The sequence below is a fragment of the Pezoporus wallicus genome, unplaced genomic scaffold, assembly GCF_028554395.1.
Source record: "Pezoporus wallicus isolate ANWC-B61680 ecotype Strahan unplaced genomic scaffold, APGP_CSIRO_Pwel_v1 contig_8108, whole genome shotgun sequence".
NCBI classification, from domain to species: domain Eukaryota; kingdom Metazoa; phylum Chordata; class Aves; order Psittaciformes; family Psittacidae; genus Pezoporus; species Pezoporus wallicus.
The window spans coordinates 2,587,732-2,608,512 of record NW_026638088.1 but is presented as its reverse complement, the minus strand read 5'-3'; the positions used below and the strand labels follow the sequence as shown (position 1 = coordinate 2,608,512).

Sequence of the window (20,781 nt, the reverse complement as noted above, 5' to 3'; positions counted from 1 at the left end):
GCCACCCCTCTCCCTGCTTTAAAAACCAGCAGTATTTTAGTGTTTGCCCACATGGTAATTTGTCCAGGTTTACCTGCTTCCCCCAGTGCAGCAAGTTAACAGTGTATTGTGAGCATCAGGAGCTCTGCACTGATTCCTGCTTCTCTGGCAGAAGCAGTAAAACACCCAAGAAATAAATCTGTCTGTGTCAGGCATGATCTCACGTGCACTGCTCCCTGGTTAAAGCTGCTTTCCAGGAGGAATACCTGCAAGAAGAAATCCTGCAGAGAAACCAGGGCAGGGACCAGTCACTGGGTCACAAGCCCAAACACAGCCTGGAGGAAACAACATCCCTGTTGAGAAGGGATTTATGTCATGACTATGCTACAAAACACCACCTCCAATGCATAAACCCACGCCATCTCCTAAGGCAAGTGCTAGTGGAGGCCTTCGCTGAGCAGCATCGCTGCTAGGGGGGACAAAAACATGTCTGTAAAAAAGGGAAGGATATGTTGCTATTTAGGGAAATTTATTTGCAGCTCCTTTTCTGCTACATACAAATAAACAAGAACCTGCAGCAAATGAGCTCCCAGAGCACCAGGAGAAACCCATCTTCTACGCTTGCGTTTATACTCAGCAGATGGCCCATGATACCTGCACATCAAAGTGTTAAAAAAGAAGAAGAGAGAAGAAAAGGCTCAGGAGAAACTGTGTAACAGTCTTCCAATACCTAAAGGGGCTGATAAGAAAGCTGGAGAGAGGCTTTGGGCAAGGGCCTGTAGGGACAGGCCAAGGGGAATGGCTTTAAGCTGCCAGAGGTGAGACTGAGATGAGCTCTTAGGCAGAAGCTCTTCCCTGGGAGGGTGCTGAGGCGCTGGCACAGGGTGCCCAGAGAAGCTGTGGCTGCCCCATCCCTGGCAGTGTTCAAGGCCAGGTTGGACACAGGGGCTTGGAGCAAGCTGCTCCAGTGGAAGGTGTCCCTGCCCGTGGCAGGGGTTGGAGCTGGATGAGCTTTAAGCTCCCTTCCAACACAAACCAAAAAGCTGAGCTCAGCAGGTCTGCATCCTCCCCAGGGCATCCCGGATGGGAATCCCAGCAACATAACCTCATGTAAATGTGGCTTTAATTGGTACAATTAGTTTGATTAGGATATGAACTTTAATTTTAACCAAGCAGTTACAGAGGCACAGCACCGACAGCAGGGAATGAAGAGGGCTTTATGCTGCCACTGCACATTTCCCTTCTTGTGCAGGAACTGGGAATAAACTCTGCTTCAACCTCACCAGACTCGCCAAAGCTGCAGAGACCTTGGAGCCCGCTTGGACAAGGCTGAAAGTGAAGTCAAGGTGATCCTTGTTTCTTTTCCATTTGGGATGCTGCAGAACATGGATCTCTCCAATTTGTTGCATCTTAAAAGGTCCAGCTATCACAGCAATGTGCGTTAAGAGAACAAAATGCCCATTGGTGCTAAGATGAAAAACAATGACCGTGACAGTGTTTAACTGGAATGTAAATACAGCTAAATTATGGACATAGAAGTGCGAAATCGTGGAGAAAGATGATAATGGAATTATATATCAATGCTCAGCACAAGTGTAAAAACTGTTTTATACATGTGTAACATTAAATGAATTCATTCCAGTCCTTTCAGGCAAAGGTACATTAACTGCTCCATCTCAGCATAATCGTATTAGCTCAACAGGCTCTCTATATATGTCATACTTCCAGGGTGGTAATCGCCACTTGATTAATTACAGGGAATTTAGAGGCATTACACTGATTCCTTTTGCAGCAGGATAATGTGACAGAGTCCCCTCAATCCTCCAGGCTGCTGTCCACACCAGCCCAGCCTCCACTGCCATGGTCCTGAAGCTCAGTGCTTGGGATCCTTGCAGCAGGGATCATGCCTGGACAAACTTTCCTCCCTGGCAAGCTCCTGTGGTAGAGAGGACACAGAAACATAGAGCATCTCAATCCCAGCCTTTGGAAGAAGTCTGAACATAGGTGTAACTTGCCCTTTTCTTTGCAGTTACCCAAGAAATGCAAACAGCTTCTGGTGATGTCAAAGATGCCCTCGATCGTGTCACTGCAAGGTTACTCCCCGTCTCTCCAGGTAAAGAAACTGATGAAAGGACTGCGAACAACACGTAGCCCTTCTAAAGGAAAAGGTTCTGATAGATAAGTCCTCAAACCAAGGCAGGAGAACCTTTCCCACCAGTATATATGAGCTGAAATGATGGTGAGTGGCACCTCTGAAGGGTGGCGAGATGCCTATGGTATTGATGCATCTCCTGCAATCATCCTTTGCGTTGGATCCCTCCTGACACAATAATGATCACTTCATCTTCATCCCCTGGTTTTGCTGCCTGGGCACCAGATCCTTGGTCTCTCAACTGACCTGTTTGTTGGCGTTCCCCTGATTGACAACCACTTAGCGAGGAAGACCATGGAGATGGGTGCCTGCAGCTTTCTGACGGAGGGCACAGGATGGCTCCCTGTGATTGTTTCCCTCAGCTCGCTGTCACCGCATCCTTCCATCCCTCCTACAGTGACCACCGCTCCTTCACCCAGAGAAGGGCACTCACAAGCCCTACTTAGAACAGCAAACAAAGACATCTCATGCAATAGATTTTACCAGTGACTTAAATGAAAAACCATAAAAATAAAATGCAGAACTACTTACATAACTGAGCTTTATTTAGAATCTTTGAAGTCATAAAATCTCTCATTTTACTGATAGACGTAAACATACAATCAGGAGGTTTCATTGCTTTTTCCCTTGCACAGAAATAAAGTTTTAAACAAACCAGAACACCTCAACCCAGACAAGCGTAATGCAGATTTAATCACCTAACTTGGTCCTGTACATACAGCACACGCTCCTCCGTGTGGTCACTGGTTTATCAATTAGTTGCAATATAAGTTTTGGCAGTAATATATTCAACACACAAAGTGCAAATTACAAGAAGCAGAAAAATGTTCTCTCTCATTCTGAGCAACGAGAAGTGCAAAATATCTCAGCCCATAAATTCTATTCTTTGTGTATATGAACACTATGTGCATAATAGGCTAATAAATAGCCATGTAAAACTTCATAGATTAAATGTGGCAACATCTTAAAGTTGGAATGCAACGGTTATAAAAACATAATCAGGCAGAGGAATCATTACATCTTGTTCATAAATTCCACACGCTGTTTCTGAGGGTACCTCTTCACATTTCACCTACTCACCTTTAACTTCTGCATACCTTGGATGCTTCTGCAACCAAAGGCAGTTTGTTAAACATTCTCCCAGTTTGCTACATCTGGACTTATTTCTGTGTGTCTACAATCAAGGTTCCACTAACACTTCACTTGGCAAATCAAACAGTACAGTGGGAATCCACTGAAAACGTGAAGTCTCTTCCAGGCACTATTAACGGAATACGATTCCAGCAAGGCTAAATGCACTTTGTGATTAACCTAAAGTTGAAAGGAAACTTTGCAATGAAGGAAACCCATTTCAATAAGAGCTAATCACAGCTTGCTTCAGTAGAGTTCATCTCACTTCAGTACCTTTTCTTTAAAGTAAAATGGGGAAACACCCTGTCTAGATAAACCATACTGAACAACAGTACGTTCAACACAAACCCTGCACTGCTCAGTTGTTATACTGCAGCTTTTGAATAATCTTTCCATTACGTTCCAGGGATTTTTCACATAAAATGAGCAGCCAATTTTGACACTCTTCCCCCGCTTTCATTTCTCCCAGCTACATCATCATCATAAATTACACCAAATAGTCCAAATCAGACTGGGCTGCTTCCTCTAAAACCCTACTGTTCCTCTGGATAGGAAGATTAAACCACAATGACTTGCAGTGCCATTAATCTGCCTGCCAAATTCGTTTGCTAAATCACTAAGGCCACGGTCATATAATCACTGCAGGAATGGCTGTGACACGTATCGACGTTGCTAACTTTTGGCTGAACGTTCCTGCATCTTACCTTCACTGTGCAGAGTAGGACAGGCCTTGGGAAGGTGCCTCGTGGCCTTTGGCACATACTTGCATAAATCAAAAAGTAGTTGAGGGCTTCGACTGAGCCATATGACTTGCTGGAGGAGGCTGAGGAACCCCCCCTCTGCATGCTCTGCCCTGAGGAGGGTATGACCTTAAACTGCTGCAGCAGTCTTCTGCAGCGATCATCTCACCAGTGCCTGGTATTATTTGGTGTTATCCAAACCTGAACACCAGCAGCTCCAGGAGGGAAGCATCCTCTGTGATCCGTGAAAGCCTCTTCCTGCACTATCTGATCCCTTGGAAATGTAAAATGGTTTGCTGGTTTGGATTAACTTCATCTTAGCCTTAAAGACAAGGTGCAGAGGGACCGCTCACCATCGTTACTGGAATTACAGGATCACATTGCTGAAGCAAACTTTTTGTCTTCATTAAAGTTTCAGGATGAACAATTATGCTGCAGCTTGGCACAACAACAACTGCCTTTGTATGTAACATGCCTGGCATATATCAGCACGTTTCTTCTTCTTTAAAAATATAATGAGACTAGAATGAGACACGCTGTTGTTGCTCATGCTGCCTAAATATCTGAAAAGGCTCAAACATTTTAAAAGCCTAAAAGAAATAAATTTCCCTCTCCCCTAGTTTATTTTTCCTGCTAAAGGCTGCAAATTGACACATCACAGTAATTACCTCTGACTAACTTCCACAGACCTACCCAAAGAGATAAACATGAGAAGTTCACATTTGACTATCAGACTTACTGTGCTGAGCACAAATAATTTCCCAGAGGAGAATTTGATATTTCATCATTTGGAACAGTGGTAATTTAATTACATTGCTAATGTTTTCTGGCATACTTGAAAGGACAATTAGCATAAGTAAATCATGAGTGAGATGACAAGTCACTCGGCATTTATTTCTGCTCATCAGATGAGATCAATTGATGATCTAAATTCTCTTTTGTGTGTGAACTGATTCCAGGTTCAGCTGTTGTAACCGGGGTTCAGACTAGTGGGGATAAACTGATGTATAAATAAAGTTAAATGGACATTGTTCTTTGAAGTTTCTTGATTAAACTTGTCCAGAGAAACCTCAAAAGCCACCAGAAGTAGGAGAGAGGGCGGGGAGAAAGGCTGATAAATGTGCAAGGCTAAATGAAGCTCAAGATGCACGCTACCCTTTCTGGCAATGGGGTGAATGCTGACTCTGCCAGGGTTTGCTTTATATCCTGCTCAGGGCTGAGCAGTATTATTATAGCTCTGCTGATGCTCTAAAATAATTGTATTTATCTCCGCAAGCACAATGACATTCATGATAACACTGTTAACGTTACAGTTCCTTTCTGGCGCTTCAGGACAGCTACAGCTTGCTCATGAGTGACACCTTCCAAAGCTTCCCCATTAACTGCTAAAATCTGATCGCCGCGCTTCAGTCTGCCATCGTCCGCAGCTGCTCCCTGCAAACAGCAAAGAGAGTCGTTAGCGGCTGGCAGCACGGAGCCCTCCCATCCCTCATAATGCTGGATGAAATGAGGAGCACTGGGAATCCCACTGTAACTGGGGGGGGAACATGGGAAATGACAGCGCTGCTGAAGTCTCCCTGAGTGCTTCGGGCATTGCCCATTGCTCACCCAAGCCTGCATGGTCTGGGGTGATACACCCCTGGGAAGAAGAGAATTGGCTCAACCCTAAAGAACTGCAGTGTTCTGTCTTTTCTGATTACAGGGAGGCTTGTTAAAGCAGCATTTAAAGGTACTCTGTAACCAGTGCTGAGAAACAGGTTAAAACGTGGGGAGAGGGACAGTGCTAATGCATCAGAACAGCCTGAGCACTGCCCCAAGCCCTGGGCAGAGCTGGGCTCCAGTGAAGAAATACCCTCAAGTTGCACCAGGGGAGGTTTAGATTGGGTATTAGGAAAAATCTCTTCCACAAAAGGGCTGTCAAGCACTGGAACAGGCTGCACAGGGAAGTGGTGAAGTCACCGTCCCTGGAGGTATTATTAAAAGATGTGTAGTTTGGTGCTTGGGGACATGGTTTAATGGTGGGCTTGGCAGTGCTGGGTTACCGGTTGGACTCGATGATCTTAAAAGTCTTTTCCAACCTAAATGATTCTGTGATTGTATGAAAGTCCTGAGAAGCTCCCACAGGGCTTTACAAATGGCTGTTCTCCTTCAGAGCCCTCAGTGCAGCTCTTTTATCTAAATCCTGAGCCTGCCCTGCTCAGAGGTTGGGTCATGGTGTTAGTTTCTGCTCCACTGCCCCACTGGTGACTGCAGTGTATTCTGGCTTCGATTTAGGGTTTCTCAGCAGTGCTCACACTGAGAAACTTGTAAATATAAGCACTGGCTTAAAGACACAGTATCTTCACATGTTAATAACTGAAAACTGTAAAAGAGACCAGATATTTGTGGTTTCAGCCCCAGAATCACAGAAGCAGAGGAGACATGACTTCTATTCCACCTTCAGATGAAGTTCTCTCAATCATGTCACCAGAAGTGCTGACACAAGTGACAGCAAGCAGGCACAGGAAAGGAACTGCGACTGACTTCAAAGTTACTTTATGGAAAGTATCCCCAATTCCCACTGTTTTCCTTTCCTCCTCCTCCATTTCCAGAGCTCCCTTCACATGGCCATGCCTGATGTATCCTGATGAGCATATTGCTAGCAAGGGGATGGGTGGGAAAAGGGTGAATTCTCCCTCACAGCAATGGAGGCTGTCCTCCTCAAGGAGAGTCTCTGCTGTGCTATGTTTGCTCCTCAGCCTCGGTGCCCAGAGCCACTGCTCTCTAAGATTTACAGACAGAAAACTGCCTTACAAATATTTTAATGTATAAACCCGAGTACACAGAGCACTTTTGCTGAGATAAAAGTATCTTGTTTCAGCCATCAGTGATACGAAGTATAAAGTGAGAGCCAGCTCTGGGTCCACTTACTCACATCAGTGTACTTAGCCAGTACATTTTGCTTTCTGCTACATAATATATTACCCAAGCCAAATCTTAGGTTTATTTTTAAAGATAATATAGAAATAGGGAGGAAAAAAAAAAGATACCTTGGCAAATATAGTCTTGACATAAATGGGCAGGTCTCCATGGGGACTTCCATACCCCCCTACAATACTAAATCCCAGTCCATCAGAGCCTTTCTCCAAAGCAATAATCTTAGGCTGAGGTGCTCTGAAAACACAACAGATATCACTTAGAATAGCAATGTCTGTCTCTGGGGACTTTATGCAGCAGGAACACTTACAGAGATATTTTATCTATCAAGAAGTTTTTCAAACAGTCACAAACCACAACTCCTGCCCTTGCACTGAAACATCCTCCTGCACAGCCCGGAGCTCAAACGCTGTTCCTTGTACTTCAGCTCCTCACTTTGAATATACTCCTATTTAATAAGAACTCAACAAGAGCACTTATCTCTGATACAGAAGCGAGACTCCCCTGATCTGCAGTCATTGCACGTATGTAGAGTTTGCCTTCTTACCAGCCAAGCTGTCATCTTTAGTCTGCAAAAGTGGCAACTGCACTGTTTCCTTACAGCATCATTTCGCTTTATGTCTTCAGAGGATTAAGTCTAATAGGGTAAAGCCAGGAACACTTGTGTCCATAGTCTCAGCTCTACTGCAGGCTTTTTGGGCTGTTTTCTAACAACCTGTATTTGACCTACCCCCTGTGCCTTGCAACCCCATCACTTAGAGCCTGAACTCTTCAGGGGCTTTTACTGTCTATGATGAGCAAAGAAAGATTCTTGGTGCAATTCAGGGTGCATGTATGTATATACCCATTGCAGATTTGAAAAAGTAATTTCTATATATTTAAAAATAATTACAGGGAAAAAAGCTGTTTGGCATCTTCCACCTGTATAAAGGTGTATCCTATTATTAGATTTAACGAAGATATATATTGGATTTTTTATATATATATACATATATACATATACACACACACATATATACATTATTTGATATAAGGAAGTTATTCACAATGAGAGTGGTGAGGCACTGGCACAGGGTGCCCAGAGAAGCTGTGGCTGCCCCATCCCTGGCAGTGTTCAAGGCCAGGCAGGATGGGGATTGGAACAAGCTGCTCTAGTGGAAGGTGTCCCTGCCCATGGCAGGGGTTGGAACTGGATGAGCTTTAAGGTCCCTTCCAACTTGAACCATTCCATGATTCCATGATTCTATTATGACCAATATGTAGCTATTTCTTTAGGATGGAGGGAATACATATGCCTACCTAATTCTGTTTCATATTTTCACATTCACATTTCCTTACTATTTTAATATGAAAAGAGAATACAAATCCTTTTGTGAAGTAAGCAATTTTCCTTTGAGAGCAGCAATAAAAACAGTTTCCTGCACTGTAAGACTAGAGAATGCAGCATAAATAGCTTAACTTTTATACTCAAAAAACTCTGAGGTAGGGCAGCAACTTGCATCTCAGCTTCTTAAAATAAATATAATGAATCAAAGAATGAAAATAAAGAACATAATGAAGCTATTGAACCACAATGAAGATCAAATGAATTTCAAAACGATTACTGGAATGCTATAAGCTGCCCTAAAAAGCACACAATGGAGAATGATGCATGGCCATGGGAGGGCTAGATCTCTAGCTTTTATCAGCATACAGAAGTGCTGCAAGTGGAACATTTTTTAATCAGACTTCTTTGAATTGTAAAGCTAAAAAGATTCAAAGGACAAAGAATGCTCTGGGACATGTTTTGAAACATTTGTCTCCGATACCAGGTTTTTAACACCTCTTGCCTTGGTCTGCCAATGACAAATCATTTCAAATTGCTAGGATCGTAACGCCTTTCAGGCTAGGCAGCCAACAGACAAGGGCAGAACTGTCACGTCAGCATAACACATTAGAAGAAAAAAAAGGAGATATACTATGTTGAAACACGTCCAGAATGAGTGCTTGGAAACGCATTTTGTGCTTATTTACTCAAGCAATTTCTGTCACTGTGTGAAGATGGACATGAGTCCATAATCAGCATGGAGAAGGTCACAGTTTTCATTTTAAAGGTGATGGAAAATTACAGACAAGAGCAATGGGAGAGACCCCTCCTTCACCACCCTAGGCTTTTCCCTTGCATGGCACACAGAAATCCACTTCAGTCATGCAGGCTAAGTACAAACTTACTCGGGATCTTCAGAATGATGCTCAGAAGAAGAGTTAAGGTTGCACCCTGCAGACATACTCTCCAGCTGGGTAGCAATGGCACTGATGTTGGTATCAGCCACAACCTAAATGGAAGGATGCAATGAAAAACTGTGTGTGTTCATTTAATACCAAAGACACCTTGGCTAATTATGCAGAAAATAGGAAAAATCAATTGTTGATGTTTTTTTTTTTCCCAAGCACATTTTAAATACAAGTCCTACTCTCTTAAATGTCCTACAAATTCAATACTTTCAAATAACAGAGTTAATACTAACCATATTTCTGGGGATTAAATGCAAACTTTGCTCTGAAGCTTTCTCTTGCCTTTTACACAATTATCATTCAGATGCTGAGCAGAGGGGAAGTGTCTTTCTGGATAACCCAAAGGAAAAGATTACTTTCTCAGGGGAATATGTGCATCTCAGAGTTGGCACAGGGTGTTCAGGATTGGGCTTGAAAGTAAAGGTCTCCTACAGAGAGCATCTTAGCCTTCAACAAAATACAGAGCTCCAAAGGACTATTGTGCAGAGGCCCCGAAATACCTCAGATTGGTTCATTTGCTGAGTATGGAAGAAATTCATCCATGGTTTCAACTCCACTGCAGTTTCCAGCATAGATCAACAAACTGGGGTCTTAACCTTCCCAATTCTGCCTCCTGTATCATTCTGAAGCCATCATGAATTACCACCACATAGTAATGAATAAAGTTAATGATAGTTTATCAGGTTGCTGGGTAGCAAACTTGCTCAGGCTTTTAAAGCAACCCTACCACTGTTGTGTAGGTTAGGTACACAGGCAGTTATGGCTGTCCTGAAGAAACAGCTACTTGCTATAGTCTGGGGTTTGCTGTTCGCAGGGGTTTTGCCTCACAAGGGTAGAATCTTTCAGGCTCAGCAGGTTCTGTTAAACACAAGGTGTCAACGGTCTCTCTGGCTCTTTTCTAAACCTTTCATTGCATGCTTATTTTCTGTTCTTCGCTTTTTCAGGAAGAAATTTGAGAAAATCACTATGAAGTGTTTGGGATTTGAAGTATTTACAGCTGAAAGGACATCAATTTCCTAACAACCACATGCTGTGGTTATCCCCTAACTCCATCTCCTTATGATGAGCTATCCTTCTCTGCTTGACATTTACTGCACAGCACAGAATTTCGGCTCAGAGAACAGTGAGAAATACCCACTATTTTCAGTATTTCCTCTACCTATTTATGGCCTTATTTTATCAAAATTAACCTTTTGGAAATACAAAAATCCATTCTATAAATCCCCTGTTTTAAATGATTGCTCACAATTCTCCCACAGCAGTATTTCCCTCTTCCTAATCACTTGGAGCCAAGAGGGTGGTAGCGTTTTCTAGGAAGGAAGATTAGTTCTCATGCAAATTTTGCATCCCAGGACTCAAGTTCTTGGATGCCCTAAATGAAGGGGTCCAGCAGACAGCAAAGATGCCGTTAAGTTTTCTTTCTCACTGCAATAGGGGAGAGAGTGCCAGCCAGTCTTTGTCATATTTTGTTGTTAAATAAAACGAGGGCAAAACAAATCTATATTCAAAAATCTTCCGTTGGCAGGAAGAACATATCAGAGTTCAACAACCTTGTAAAAAAGCTTCCCCTTATCTCATTACTACACCTGCAGAAAAGAAATTAAATTAAACCAAAGCATCAAAACAGCCGAAAGGGATGATTGTTCCCCTGAGACCCTAATCTCCCATTTGCAAACAGCATTTGCAAACTCCTTCCCCATCCTTCCCAGGACGTGCTGATAATAAGCCTTTCCACCCCACCGAACACAATTATCTGACCTTTCAAAGCAGTTTGCCATGAAGTGGTCTAACCTGATAGTAAACAGAATTACTTAATGACACATCAGTCATGATTATCACAGCGATAGGATTATTCCATTTTGATTGCTGCAATAAAAATAAGCAATCCAGTGACTGAGAAGGACCTGTGGTTTGCACGTAAGGTATCGCCACACTTAGGGCACAGCTTCAATACTACTCTTTGCTGATATTAAAATATAAGATCCCACCTTCACATAATAGATTTTTAATGGAGGAAAACAGACTCTAACATCCCACCTTCACACAACAGACTTTAATAGAGGAAAATAGACTCTATTCTATCAGAGTAAACCCATATCGTCAATAAAAAGCATTAAGCCCATTTTAAGCCAGACAGCAAAAAATGCAGAAGAAAACCCATTAAGTGACAAACCCCAAGACATTTCCAGAAGAACCTCTTTGTTTATGTGAGCAACCAACTGACATCAGGAATATTTTTAAATACATGATGAGGTGGGATATGCTGTATTACAGCTTTCAAGATCAGCAATTTTGGGTTCTGCAGCAGGCTTTCATTTTCTATTCAGGGAATACTGTTGACATGAAAAGTGAAATTACTCAACATTACTAACAATATGATAACTATAATTTAACAGAAAATCCTCAGCTGGTGTATATCTGGGTACTTCCTTTGACTTCATAGAACTACACAAATACACCATCTGCTCTGGAACTGCCTCATCACTTACCAGGGTCAGCAGTTCACAGGCAGACAAAACAAAGAATAAGCAAGTCTAAAACTAAGTTTATTGTAATTTCATTTCTTTTTTTACCTTTTTCTCCCTCCCCCCTATTTTTTAGTCACATTTGTGTTGTAATGCAAGCAAGAAGCTTGCAAAAATCTCTCAAGATGTGTTCCAATCCAATATACTGTGATGACAAAGAAAACAGAGTAGATTTTAGTAGTGCATCTTGTTGTTTTCCAATTGTTACAATAATTCTGCAAATGAGCAGTATTTTGAATTCTCTCTGGCAAGTATTTTCTCCATTTCTTTGTGTAAACATAAAAATAAACTGAAGATGAATATACTGGGGAGCAGCAATTAGAACCAAAGTGGCAGAACGTGTTCTTTTTAGCTAGCATATAAATGTGGCAGTGATAACAGTTTTCTCTCCTGAGTGTTATTATTCATTACCTGTAGAATAATCAGTTCTAGGCAGCACTGTCTTAATGATGATGCTATCATGTTTCCTAACTGCTGTTAGCATTTCATTCTTCTCCCCCTTTCAAGAACAAGGAAATTAATAGTGTGGGCAGTTTGGTCACAGTCTAGCTACATGCACGCACTCACACACACACACACACACATAATTCCTTGTTCCTAGTTAACTTCAAATTAAAAATACAAACAACAACTTGGAAGCTTGTTGATTTATCATGTGTAGCAACAAGTTACTTTGTTCCCTTTGTTCCGCTTTTATATAGTCATGCTCACAGCCCGTATGAATGGCAATAAAGAATTTCTGAATGAAAATCATTTCTTGCTTTCATTCTGTGTAATTCCCATCAGCAAGCACCCTGCAATTCTGTGATGCCTTGTGCCAGTGATGCTTAGGGTTTTTTCTTTTCTTTTTTTCCCCTGAATGCCATTTATCTCCCCTCATGCAGCTGCATGTTCAATTTATCACCATACCTGCAGGATAATGCTCCCATAAGCATTCTTTAGTAGATTAACCGCATCTGCATGAGACAGCCCATCCAAAGGTTGCCCATTAATACTGACAATCCGATCTCCAACCTAAAAGTACAACAGTAATGGAAAATTACTAGCATTAGGGAAAATTAAAATTAAGAATGCTTAAAATTCCTCATGAACTTGGCATTGCACAGTCATGCTTCTCTTTTGCAGGATCCCTTTTGTGAGAGTTCTGCATTGCTAGGGATCATTTCCCATTCTTCAGAGTAAGCACAATATGGATTTTTTAAAAACAACAATGCAATCAGAGAAAGCTGTGTTGTATTTTACTATTTCCATCTGCAAGCAGAGAGAGAGGGAGATTTTCACTGCTGTCCTCCCATCCAGAAAGGATTATTTGTGTCTGTATGTGCAGATGAGCTTACACTCCTACAGACTATGTATTCACACGCTGAATGAAGTGTAGGAAAGCAGGCACTTCTGATATTAATCTAATTAACCTAAATGATTTCTTCTTCTTCTTATACATAAAAACGATCTTGACCCTGGCACTTAATGCTATTGTGTAATTCTGTTAGAGACATGGCATGAATGTAGCAGCACGTACTAATGAATCTCATGGGCCAAAGCAACCCTGTGCGTCTGCATAATAAGTTCTTTCCAGTACTAATGATTCCTCGAAACTCTCTCCAATGCTGAAAGTGTTCACTACAGTCATTCCCAAAACACACGTATCCTGTGGGTCTGATATAAGTGCCTTATTTGGGCATTTCTTTTCCTAAGGGCCTAAAGAACAAATGACTAACTTTCAATCTGTTTTCTACCTGTTTTGAGCTCTAAATGATGCCCAGCCTGCAGTCCCCAAAACGCTTATGGTTTCCAGAGAGCCTCTTGCTGCCCTCCCTCGGTCTGGATGAACATATACACTTGAAGACCACTGCAAATGCATGTATGTTCTTTCTCTTCATGTCACTTTTCCATTATGGCATTATCCCAAGATGCAATAAAATTAAAAAGGGAAGAGACAGGCAGGGTTATTTGGTTTTGTTTCTGGTTTTAGATATACATATATAAGAAGAGGAAAAGCAGTCTATGAGTTATTATCAAGGTGATGATACAGAAGTGCTTGAGGCTCCTTCTCTGTAGGACACACTGCAGATGAAATAATAAATATTCAGAGGATCTCTCTACTCACTCTGAGTCTTTGGGTACGTGCAGCCACACCACTGGCTTGAATCATAGCAATGAAGATGGGAATATCTCCTAATGGACTTCCCTTCCCTCCTGCAATGCTGATACCAAGTGCATCATTTGGTCCCTAAAACAAAGCAAAAACCATCTGCAATTGGAGCAACTTGCAGAGGTCGGCGTTCAGAGCATAGCAATAACTGATCATTTGATTTATGGAACAGGAAGAAAATAGGTTTGATAGACATACACATCCTCACACATGCAGGTCCCACTACTCAGACATACATCCAACAACCCACTGCAAACATAAATAATGCAATTTTACTTCTGAGAAATGCTGCAAAAAACAACTTCAGTTAAAGGTGTCAGCTGTTGGAAATGATCGAAAATAACTCACTGACCCTTGTTATCTCCACAGTCCTTGGGCCCATATCTGCTCCTAGGAATAATGAAACAAACAATTAGCATCTGTAATTAAGAGATAATATAATTAAGAGATAACACTGTCAGGTGACAACGGTCCCTTGCTGCATAGTCAGAGTTATCACCAAGCAGGAGCAGAGCCTCCCTGTGCCAAACCAGGCAGCACCGCTCACGTGAGGAGGATGTAATCACTCCGGCTGACGGATGTCACAGTGATGCCCATTGTAGCACTGCCACTGCTCACCACAACCTATTGAATAACAGCACTCTGCCAGCCTGAAGACAAGCCCTGTGGTGCATTTCACTCAATTAAAGATTGGCTTCTTGTTCATAAATCACAGTGTCCCGACTACAAAAGGTAGAGCACGTGGCTGGTCTGAGACTGTTGAGGTTCCATGGATTTCCTCTTCTAATTTGTGTTCTATTAGTAAATAATAGACAGCCAGGAAGTATGGCTGGCATGTATATAGCCATAGGACATTTAAAAGTACTCAAAATAGAAGAAAGGGAGAAAACAAAGAGAGAAGAATGAAGGGACACTTCAGAGGAATCATTCAAACTGGGACTCAACAGCCTAAAAGCTGATGGTGTAGTGAAGTCCTGGGCTCTGCTTATACCAACCCCTGATTCTATCAGCTCCCATTAAACTACTTTAAGAACCTTTCAGGAGGCAAGCAGAATTAGTCTCTTTCAAAAGTTAATGATTCTTAATAACACATTTTAGTATTTCTCACCACCAGGCACGTGTGCTTGTGCAGATATCTGTTATGAGTATGGAAAGCAGGATTGCCAAAGTGTTGTGAGGTCCGCAGGGCACTCCAAATTGCCAGAAGGAAGCCACATTCCTCCTCCAGTGCATGCAAACTGGCAGAAGAAACGTCTTCTACTTCATGACCAAAGGTTACTGACTTCTGAGGCAGGTCAGAGCACCCAAATGCACAGGTTCTCCACAAGCTACTGCAGGCTGTAGATTTAGCACTTGCTAAATCTGCAAATTGCCAACTGGGCATTACGACTTTCTCATTACAAAACTCCCCTTCGCACACTCAAGAGCAACAAAGAAATAAATGAAGTGGTGGCAGCTTTATTCTGTGAGAGAATGGTTTCTCATGCAAGAACCATGCCTGTGCTAAGCCTCTGATATGGGCATTGGGGAATAGCAGGGCACAGGAATTCTGCACTTAAAACAGAGAAGCCTTTACTGTACGAGTAGACATAAAAATAACGTCATCTGCTGGAAAGTGTTTTGGGTCTTCAAACATCAGTGGTGCGTCTTCTGGGAGGCAGAGTAGGAAAACCAGATTCAAGTATTCAGTTTTGCTTTGAAAGCAGCACAAACATACAGCAAATAACACACAGCTATTCTGACAGCCACCCAGATTATACCTGAGTTCCTCTGAGACGCATCTGCTGAAGATCTTTTTGTGCCAACAAAGTTCTGTAAGGTCGAGAGGACCGGAGCAAGCGCAGGGTGGAAGTGGCTGTGGACACTCTGTTGGTTTGCCTGGAGTTAAAAATAAATCAAAACCTGTGAGTCAAACCCAAATGTTCAATTTAAACCAGTTCCTGCGACATACGGGCACAGCTGTGCTCTGTGACAACCACACTGGAAATACCACATCAGCCATGCAACTGAAACCCCTTCCAACTTCATTTCCAAATGAGAACCCACACAACTGAACTTCACTCTCTACGTGCACACTTAATGTTGGTCAGGTCTGCTCTAGAGGGCATCAGGAAGCAGGATTAGCACTCTCCTTTGTTCCCAGTACGTCTCTGAACCTGAGGAGAAGGGTACATGATGGTTGCTGCTACAGCTGGTGGGCATCCCCCTCATGATAACAGCTCCTCTCACACACCAACACCCATCTTGTTACATGGCAGTAATCAACACGCTTTGTTATGTTAGCTGAATATATTGCCTGATTACAAGGTCCTGCAATAGACTCTGCTCCTTTCAGGTGACCAAGAACCTACCCTTATTTCCAGAATAACATGCCAGATGACAAAAGGGAGAGCCTCTGAAGATGGCTGCTTGGGCATGTAACCAATTCCTGGCTGTCCATTACCAGCCCTCCTTTCCCCTATCTCTGTATCTGGCTTTATCTTCAGACTCTGCTCCTCAAGGAAACATAATTATCAATTTAGGAAGTGCATCTGAACAACAGGTTTCACCGAGGGCCAGACCTTTCCAACTGTGCTGCCTTACACAAAACAAAGATCTGGCCTACACTTCTCCATCCACAGCAGAGCTTTCTCTCTCTAAATGCATTAGGCGGTGAATCAAAAGCTCTGGCAGCATTAATTCTAACTGACCAGTGTGCAGCTGTCAGTGATGAACAACAGGCAGAGCACAATTTCCACCTCGAGTTGCCAATTTGTGGGTCAGTTAATGTAATTTGCAATGCATGTCAAAGAAATCACTGTCCTGCACCACAAGGCTTCTATTTCTACAGTTAAAAGTATGCAACAGACCAAGAAAAAAGCCAAGTGAGGACAAAAGTTCTGGATGCTCTTGGCCAGCAGCTTCGACAACATCACTCGCAGTTGTGCAAATCATTCAAGCTGATTTGCTGTGTTATCTGCCAAGAGTTTTATAACTCTTGGAAAGCTTTTGCTGAGAAAAATCTATTTGGTTTTCAAAATCACCAGGTCGCTGAGGAGCACTGAGATGAGGGGTCTCAAACGACTCTGCAGTAAAAGGGGCAATTAAGATTTCTTGTATTAAAAGAGATACAGAAACTACCAGGTTCCTGCAAAAGCCTCTTATGCCACAAAGAAAGGGGGGTGACGTTTGATCTGATTTTTACCTGGACTCATGTTAGATACTATTTTGCTTCCCTTTCAGCTGTGAGTTTTACATCGTAAAAATGGGTGGATAATTTTTAACCATCACTTTTTGATTACTTTGCTCTTGCTTGGGCTAGCTGTTGACACAACAATCCCAAACCTCCTAATACTCAAGACTGCTGTCTTACTTAATGCAATCAGTATAATTTTCCTCTGTTGTTTCATATCGCCTTGCCTGCTGTATGCAGTGCAGATGTTTCACCAAGGATATTTAGTCAGTATTTTTAAAGCTGGGATTTAGCCCTTCCTGTTCCTCACCCACCCCAGGCTCCATCACTGCCGGCCTTTAGGAAGTTAAGAAATCACACCACATGACTATGATCTTGGCATCCTTTTTGAGTTGTTTGTGCACAACACAAGTCTCCCTTCTTACTGATCTCCTTAAAAGCATTCCTGCTTTAATTTAAATCCCCCTTTAACTTAAATCCTATGGCTCCGCCTCTCCGTTTCCAAATCCAAACCCTTCTTTTAGCTTTTGTGAAAGTTGGGCTGGATCCCACTGGTGTGCAGGCTCTCCTGACTGTTCCCAATTCTGTGTGAGAGGGAGGTGTCTGGGCAATGTCCCCGTGGGTCCCTGACAGCTGTCCTTAGGCAGAGACGGGTCAAAATACTCCATAGCAATAGCCCTGCTGTGAATCACTGGCAACATCAATATAATGGCAAAGAAGTCAGTCTTTGGAAGGAAAATCCATCAAAAAAAAGTTTTCCAAGTCATCTTGCCTTGATTTTCTCCCTTTTAATACTTGAATTTTAATACTATCAGTGGCTGAGCTGACTGGGGGGTGTGGGGAGAAGGGGAAAGCCCTGCACTGATTGAAAAATGAATTGCTGTCTTCGCTTCAGGTAAAAAGCAAGTGAAGCAGGAAATTGCTCTGTGTTTTCTTTGAGAGCAAAGCAGCTCTCATGTGGTTCTGCCCTAAGATAGGCAGAGATACAGTTCAGTTTCATTAACTCCTTTTGAGTGACAAAACAGCTGCACAAAATACATCCAGCATTTCTTGCAGGTCTGAAAAAATCTATATGGGCATCATTGGTGTATCTTAGGAAGACACTCCTTAAAAAGAGACATTAACTTGCTCTTCTACTTAACCAGCATTTCAGCATGACACTCGCTTTGCAGTTCAGCACAGAAAATCATTGTGATAAAATACTTTGTTCCACCTCAGCAGTAAGTGCCTATGGAAGGACTGAGCCTCACGTGCATGTGCTCTGTCCCCATGCCCTGCCCTTCACAGCCCCACTTTATACATATGAATTTGTCACTAACCTGACTGTTTTGGGATGTTTTCCGTGATGACAGCCACGATCCAGCTCGCAGTCTCCCAAGTTCAAGATGCACTAGGCCTTGGGCACACTTGGAAAAAGAACAACCACAACGTACAGCATTTAAGTAGATGTATAATATTTCATGCTCTCCTGGAGAGAATTATGTTTATATTCAGCACCACAACCCCATGAAGAAAACCACAAGGAATGCTCAAAAGCATTAACATTTGTATTTAGACAATACAAAATGTACCCGTTCCTGGATCTAGGTTTAACCTGAAGGTTTAATGCTAGTTGCTGAAGTCAGTATGAATCTTCCTACTGGCAAACTGTAGATGGCCAATTACTCAGGAAAAATAAACAAAAGCTCCCAACTCTTTAACAGAAGTTTGCTACAAACAATATGCATGCAAAACACTTCAGAGGAAAAATGCTGCAGAAAAGGGTGAAATTAACACAGATGGATTCAACTTCATAATTGGAAATATCACATACTTCCAATTCTTAAATAGGTAAACTTTTGGCCAAGTATCAGCCCTGAATGGAAAAAGAAAGAAAATAATTAGCCTTTCCCTTCAAGAATGGAAGAAATCATATGCAGAAACAGTAGTGGTGATGGCAGGGAAAAAGCCCTTGTCTCCAGATGCAGTTTTGAATAGAAATGGGTCTGCAGCATCACTCCCACCCATCCTTTCATCCCAGGTACAAGCTGTCAGGGTTGGGAGCTGTACAGAGGAGTTAACATCAGGCCCTCACAGCCAGGCCACTTCCTGCCCTCTCCTCTGACCCAAGCAGCCACATGCTTTTGAACGGAAAAGGCAACTTCAGAGTGTAAGGTCACTCCACTAAGATGGAAAGCTGTGCAGAAACAGATTTAAGTTGCCATTTTATAGCTGCAGGTCAGTACAGCAAAGCCAAAGGCATTTTACTTCAGTTCTGATTTGTACGCCTCTCAGGTTTCCAAACGTTTTCCTAACATATGAAATCCACAGTTGCATTTTCAAATAAACGCTTAAATACTACATGTGTCTTTTGTTTTCCCACTTCATACCATCCAACTCCTAGAAATACATGGAGAAGTGATTTTAAATGAACTTCCCAAAGTTATTTCAGATGAAATTCCTGTCTCAGTAATCAGTTCAAGCTGTCCTGTGTATGCGTAAATAGCACTTCAGGATAATTACCTTGCATAGTGTTAGTAACTGCAATTCAATACCTTAAAATGTATTATGTACTCACCTTAAGTATAGTGGCAACGGTCTCTTGTGAGGCATTTCTCAAATCCTCTCCATTTACAGACAAAATCTGATCTCCTTGAATTAATCTTCCATCTAGGTCTGCAGCTCCTCCTTTAACAATGTCAGAGATAAACACTCCACTTCCATTTCTAACAATGCAAGAAGCATATGGCTAATTACACAATCCAATATTCTTTGGGAGACCAATTCAGACTACTTGTATTTAAGAGACATTAACAGAAACCTGTGAGCAGTGCAAGAAGTAGTTTTACATCCATTCAACTGTGCAAAAAATCTACAAGTTTTAAAACTAAGGCATGCTTTGCTATATTTAATGCTGTCTTTTGCCTTGAACCATTAGTTCTGCCTGTATGAGCCATGAAGATTCCTGAAAAATACCACTTGTGTGAATCAAAAGACAAGGATCAGTCTAAGGTGGAGTTAAACTATGTCCTGATGTGCCTGATATGAATTATGCAGTCTCAGATACTTCTTCCATATTCCCCTCCAAGTTCAGCTCAGTTCCTTTCTCAGAAGCCTGGAGGCCCCCAGCAGAAACAGGGAGAAGTCTGCAGAAAAGACTTTTCTAGTTTGCGCCCGAGTTATGCAGCAGGAAATCCAGCTTTGTGTCCATGCAGAAATAGAGGGCAATGTATTTTATTTCTCCTCCCAGATGCTGCAGACCCCTTGGTGCTGGCCCCATCTCCTGATGCTTGCTGTGGTGTGAGCTGGTGCCAGCTGCAATGCCAAGGTTTGGCATTTGGCATCCTTCAGGACACAACACTTTACAATCTGAATTATACCTGAGCATCACATGTTGACTTCACAAACTGGGCTACCTCTACAGTAGAAATCCCCACGAGCAAAGCACTTAGCAGTAGTACAGAAAGTTTTGCACGGAAGCAAACGTGGGAGGGCTGGAGACTGCCATTACCATCTGTAAGGTAATTTACATAAGCTAAATTAATTACCCAGCCCGCAATCTGCTCACAACACCTGGGTTAAACATCACCACTCTTGTAAAAAGCTGCTGCAGAAACTTTACTGACCAGACACAGTCAGGATAATGACATGATGATTTGTAATGGAGAAAATAAATTATTCCTGGCAATACAGAAGAGCAACCATATGACACTTGCAACGCTGAACGAGTGCTCGCCAGTGTCATGCTGTAAATCTCTTCT

The 20,781-nt window shown here is 42.3% G+C and overlaps 1 protein-coding gene across 2 annotated transcripts in view; it reads right to left on the bottom strand.

The window, feature by feature from the left end:
* Positions 1–2,655: 2,655 nt before the first annotated feature.
* PATJ (PATJ crumbs cell polarity complex component) overlaps positions 2,656–20,781 on the bottom strand; it is a 148,830-nt gene continuing 130,704 nt past the window's right edge. Inside the window, exons 36-44 of one of the 2 annotated variants that reach the window (XM_057409336.1) lie at positions 19,599–19,746; positions 18,361–18,447; positions 15,630–15,747; positions 14,222–14,259; positions 13,825–13,947; positions 12,627–12,731; positions 9,130–9,233; positions 7,032–7,155; positions 2,656–5,436 (exon numbers count right to left, since the gene is read on the bottom strand). In XM_057409336.1, the coding sequence (XP_057265319.1) occupies positions 5,290–5,436; positions 7,032–7,155; positions 9,130–9,233; positions 12,627–12,731; positions 13,825–13,947; positions 14,222–14,259; positions 15,630–15,747; positions 18,361–18,447; positions 19,599–19,746 (994 nt within the window). In that variant the 3' untranslated portion in view covers positions 2,656–5,289. The remainder of the gene's footprint in view (positions 5,437–7,031; positions 7,156–9,129; positions 9,234–12,626; positions 12,732–13,824; positions 13,948–14,221; positions 14,260–15,629; positions 15,748–18,360; positions 18,448–19,598; positions 19,747–20,781) is intronic. The other variant, XM_057409338.1, reaches the window with a different exon arrangement.